The sequence below is a fragment of the Ammodytes marinus genome (assembly GCF_949987685.1).
Source record: "Ammodytes marinus genome assembly, chromosome: 3".
Lineage (NCBI taxonomy): Eukaryota > Metazoa > Chordata > Actinopteri > Uranoscopiformes > Ammodytidae > Ammodytes > Ammodytes marinus.
Window position 1 is genome coordinate 36,406,427 of NC_137232.1, and position 5,730 is coordinate 36,412,156.

At 41.5% G+C, this 5,730-nt stretch overlaps 1 protein-coding gene across 1 annotated transcript; it reads left to right on the top strand.

The window, feature by feature from the left end:
- Positions 1-3,696: 3,696 nt before the first annotated feature.
- LOC307248511 (olfactory receptor 11A1-like) lies at positions 3,697-4,626 on the top strand (the record flags this gene model as incomplete). The annotated part of the gene is made up of 1 exon (XM_080024906.1): positions 3,697-4,626. One exon carries the CDS (start codon positions 3,697-3,699, stop codon positions 4,624-4,626), a length of 930 nt encoding a protein of 309 aa, XP_079881032.1.
- Positions 4,627-5,730: the final 1,104 nt, after the last annotated feature.

The window sequence follows — 5,730 nt, forward strand, 5'->3', positions numbered from 1 at the left end:
ATCTATCAACAATGGTGAGTATGGTAGAATTACCTTCGGACAACGGGAGACCAGTGACAAAGTCGAGACCGATGTGAATCCAGGGGCGCCCAGGCACCGGGAGGGGACGGAGCAAACCTGAGGAGGGTTTATGGGAGGACTTATTGCGGGCGCAGACAGTGCAGGCGAGAACGAAGGCACGGGTGTCACTCTCGATGGTGGGCCACCCGAAGTGTTGCTTGGCCAGGGACAGACTGCGGTTAACACCCGGGTGGCAGGAAAAGCACGAATTATGCACCCACTGGAGGACCTTGGAGCGGACAGAACTTGGCACAGACAGGCGGCCCCTCGGCCCGGTTTCTGGATCTTGTTGATCCCTCAGCGCCTCTCGGATCCGTGCCTCAATCTGCCACCTGACTGCCCCCACCACACAGCCAGGGGAGACGATGGTGTCTGGACTGGAGGAGCCGTGGTCAGCGGCAAACTGTCGGGACAGAGCGTCCGGCTTCACATTCTTGGAACCAGGTCGATATTTTAATTTTTTCATTTCATTTAACTTTTATCTATCCTCGAGAGACTAATTGAGGGGTGACCCTCATTTTCAATGGTGTCGAGTTCAAACAAATTCCAAGGAAAAACAACAATGCATACACAATATTCAATGCAAATACATCAAATACACAACAACAGGTGAAGAGAAGAAAGAAAAAAAAAAAAAAAAAATTTAAACATTTACATAGTGGTGAAGAGTGGCAGCAATTCAAATTAAATTAAATGGGTGAAAGTACAATATAGCCTAATTAAAACAGTTACAGGTAGAGTTTGGCAGATTTAAGATAGTTTGTTTAAATTGATTAAAGGATATGAAGGTATTTAGTTTAATTTGTTGCTGTAAGTTTTTCCAGGAGTCGGGGGCACTGAAGCTAAAAGCTGTCTTTCCCAGCTCAGACCGGGCTTGTGGGACATAAAGCATGAGCATGTCAGTGGAGCGGGTCTGATAAAGCCCATCTGAAATTTGCAACATTTCTGTTAAATAACGAGGAAGCTTCCCGGTCAAGGCTTTGTAAATAAAAATATGCCAATGTGCATCACGTCTCTCTTTAAGGGAGTACCACCCAACCTTTTCATATAAAAGACAATGGTGTGTGTCATAAGCATCTCCTGTGATGAACCTTAAAGCAGAGTGAAAAACAGAGTCTAGGAGTTTAAGACATGAATGAGATGCATGCCGGTAAACCATATCACCGTAATCAAGGACAGACATAAAAACTGCCTCAATAATCCTTTTCCTACTAAATAAAGGGAAGGTGGTTTTGTTCCTATAAAAATAGCCAATTTTTTGTCGTAGTCGACAAACAAGATTTTTTATATGGAAATTAAAAGTGAGTTTATCATCTAACCAGATGCCGAGATATTTGTACTCTGTGACTCTTTCAATTAAAAATCCATTCTTTGTAAAAACATTAAAATCATTCAAATTTGTAGTTCTTGCTCTGGAGAAACACATATATTTGGTTTTGTCTGTATTAAGAACAAGCCTGAGGTCTACTAGACAGTCCTGCAGAGTATATGTGAGCTGGAAGTTGAATCGGCCAAAGAATAATGCCCAGCGGGCTTGGCGGGAGTTGAGGCGCTTGGCGGACTGAATATAGGACAGGTTCTTGTGATCGGTCCACACAATAAAAGGGATCTCCACCCCCTCCAACCAGTGCCTCCACTCCTCGAGCGCTAACTTCATAGCTAGTAGTTCTCTGTTGCCGACGTCGTAGTTTCTTCTCTGCTGATGACAGGCATCTGGAGAAGAAAGCACAGGGATGAAGCTTCCGGTCCTCCGGGGAGCGTTGAGAGAGGACCGCCCCTACCCCGGAGTCTGAAGCGTCGACCTCGACCACGAACTGCAGAGCCGGATTGGGGTGAGTGAGAATGGGGGCTGAAGTGAACCGCCGCTTCAGCCTCGGGGTTCCACGAGAAGGGGACAGCTGGGGAGGTGAGTCTAGTGAGGGGAACCGCTACTCGACTATAATCCCTGACAAACCTTCGGTAGAAATTGGCAAATCCCAAAAAGCGCTGGAGCTGCTTTCGGGTCGAGGGTTGAGGCCACTGTGCCACCGCCTGTACCTTCACGGGGTCGGCCCTCACCTGCCCTCGCTCTATGATGTACCCCAGGAAGTCCACGGAGTCCACATGGAACTTGCACTTCTCCGCTTTAACATACAGCTTGTTCTCCAGGAGTCGCTGTAACACCTGCTTCACGTGTTGGACATGTTCTTCCTGTGAACGAGAGAAGATAAGTATGTCGTCCAAGTACACAAACACAGTGCGATTTAAGAGGTCACGGAGCACGTCATAAACCAAGGCTTGGAAGACAGCGGGGGCATTAGTGAGTCCAAAAGGCATAACCAGGTATTCGAAATGGCTGAGGGGGGTTTTAAATGCAGTCTTCCATTCGTCTCCCTTCCGAATGCGAACAAGATGATAAGCATTGCGGAGATCAAGCTTGCTGAACACTGTGGCACCGTGAAGGGGTTCAAAAGCAGAGTTAATTAATGGCAGGGGATACTTGTTCTCGATAGTGATATTGTTAAGCTCCCTAAAATCTATGCAGGGACGCAGAGAGCGATCCTTCTTGGCCACAAAGAAAAACCCAGCCCCGACAGGAGATGACGAAGGTCGGATAATACCTGATGCAAGGGAATCCTTGATGTATGTCTCCATTGTCTCTCGTTCCGGCCGGGACAGGTTATACAGACGACTGGATGGCAGAGGAGCACCTGGAAGAAGGTCAATAGCACAGTCATAGGGCCGGTGGGGGGACAGAGAGAGGGCACGTTGCTTACTAAAAACCTCCCCCAAACTGTGACAAGCCTGGGGAAGATACACAAGATAGCTTTAAGCTTGAACCACTTTCTATTACAAAATGTTCTAACAGGCTGTTTATCATACAGGGAGCGGAGGTCAAATTCAAGCACTTCAATTTAAAAGTTAAAACATTTTAAAGAACCCCAAAGCATTGAATATATATCTATGAAAAAACAACATGCTTTTGATTTCATACATTGCCCTATCTGTAAAATGGAACTGTGTTTATGATGTAATTTATAATGACAATCACCAATAATTTGTAATAATATGACCAAGTCAGTCTTATCAATATGCAGAAAATCCAGCATTTTTCCAGTTATGTGTCCAGATGTCATGATCATTTCAAACTTTGAAAACAGAACATTTAAAATAAATTCTGTACAAAACCTGATCACAATATGGTTTCACTGTGTGTGAGTGAAGAGCAGTAACTATGGAGCTGTCATTCCAAACCCCTGTGGGAATGGTGCAACAGTTTATTCAGATGCAAAAAAGTCTAACTTTTCAACCAACCAATTCGTAGTAAATGATGTCAGCATCTTGCCATGGGCGTCCCCTTTGCGCAAGGCTAAAATAAGCAGTAGAAGAATTCCTGCTCTGTGAGTTGGCACTGACAGTGTCACAGAGGCAAGTGAATCTCAGGGTTCAGTGTCTCATTCAGTGTTACACTGCACAACTGGTAAAAGGTAAATATTGTGAACAGGTCAACAGTGGTTTTCTTGATAATGAATCTTTTTCCTGTTTGTTTATCAATGATTTGATATTGTGTCTAATGCTTTTTTCTTCGCAAAGACGTTTTAACTTTTTTAAATGTGTCACAAAAAGTAACCCAGTTCATGTTGTTCATTGTTTATCATGTTAAATGATACTCAGGTTACATTTTTCAAACTAAATGCTTATTTTGACGTCGGGTCTCTGAAATATTTGTATTTTGTTATTATAATGTCTTTGTATGTTTCTATAGTTTGTTCCAATGTGTTGCTCATTGTGGTGATCTGTACTAACAGAAGCTTACATGAACCTATGTATATTTTACTCTGCAGCCTGTTTGTTAACGAGCTGTATGGCAGCACAGGGCTGTTTCCATTCCTTCTAATCCAAATTCTCTCTGAAATTCACACTATTTATAGATATGTTTGTTTCCTGCAGATTTATTGCTTGTACTCTTATGTGTGTGTGGAATTTTTCACCTTAGCCTCCATGTCTTATGACCGATATCAGGCAATCTGTCATCCTCTGCGATATAACACACGTATGACAAACAAGAAGGTTGCCATACTTATCGTTGCATCATGGCTACCGCCTTTTCTTGTAGTTTTGTGTACAGCAAACTTGACTTCGTCTCTGCAGCTTTGTGGGAACGTCATTCAGAAAGTGTTTTGTGATAATTACTCTGTTGTCAAACTGTCCTGTAACAGCATCAGAGGAATCAATATTTATGGCCTTGTTATGAGTGCCGCTATGATTTTTTTTCCTACAATTATAATATTTTACTCGTACATTCGAATTCTTAAAATTTGTTTTTCTGGTTCTAGTCAAACCAGACAAAAAGCTGTCAGTACGTGCACGCCTCAAATTGCCTCAATCCTGAACTTTTTCTTTGGGGTTTGTTTTGAAGTGTTGCAGGGCAGATCTAACATGAGCAGTGTCTCCGTTATGTTGCAGATTTTTTTATCATTGTACTTTCTCACGGCTCAACCGCTCTTTAACCCCGTAATGTACGGCCTGAAAATGTCCAGCATCCGTAACATATGTAAAAATCATCTGTTTCGCCATAAAGTGTAGATCATCCACCATCTACTATGCTTCCCTTGACTTTTGCATCGTCAGACCTAATGATGTCTGTAGTTCAATGTGCAAAATTAACAAGTTGAAAGTTGAACATTTAACAACGAAAAATGATTTTGCTCCGAACAGAATTTATGAACAAATCTTTCTCTTTGCAGCTGTGCTGTTTGATTATTTGCTATGTTCCAAGTAGTGGGAATTGCTGTGTATAAATGCTCTTGTGTGCTTGTGTATGCCAAAGTACAATGCAGTGTACAGATGATGAAGTATAACCTAGAAACTTTGTTAGACACTGTAATGATATCGGGCAAGGAGTACTAAGAAGAGTGAGACAAAAAGCTAAACAATTATAAATGTTGAACTGTTCCTTTAACTGGAGAGGAACTGCTTCTCTGTGTGTCTGTGTGTGTGTCTGAATCTACTGCATGACGATGGTTGCCATGTGTAGAGTGAAATCCTCTTCACTCACACACAGTGAAACCATATTGTGATCAGGTTTTGTACAGAATTTATTTTAAATGTTCTGTTTTCAAAGTTTGAAATGATCATGACATCTGGACACATATCTGGAAAAATGCTGGATTTTCTGCATATTGATAAGACTGACTTGGTCATATTATTACAAATTACTAGTGATTGTCATTATAAATTACATCATAAACACAGTTCCATTTTACAGATAGGGCAATGTATGAAATCAAAAGCATGTTGTTTTTTCATAGATATATATTTAATGCTTTGGGGTTCTTTAAAATGTTTTAACTTTTAAATTGAAGTGCTTGAATTTGACCTCCGTTCCCTGTATGATAAACAGCCTGTTAGAACATTTTGTAATAGAAAGTGATTCAAGCTTAAAGCTATCTTGTGTATCTTCCCCAGGCTTGCATATGATGTGTGATCTTGTTCTCAAGCAATAAAAACAAATCCTTTGAAAAAGGCAGATATTGTGTTTGAGTTTTTAATGGCTCTTCCTCTCACTCAAATTACACACCTGGTTTTCCTATTTGCACTGAAATGTTTTTAACTTTTAAATGCAGATAATAAATTAAATTCCCCATCTGACTTCATCACAAATTATGTCTGTAGTTTAATTTGCCTGAG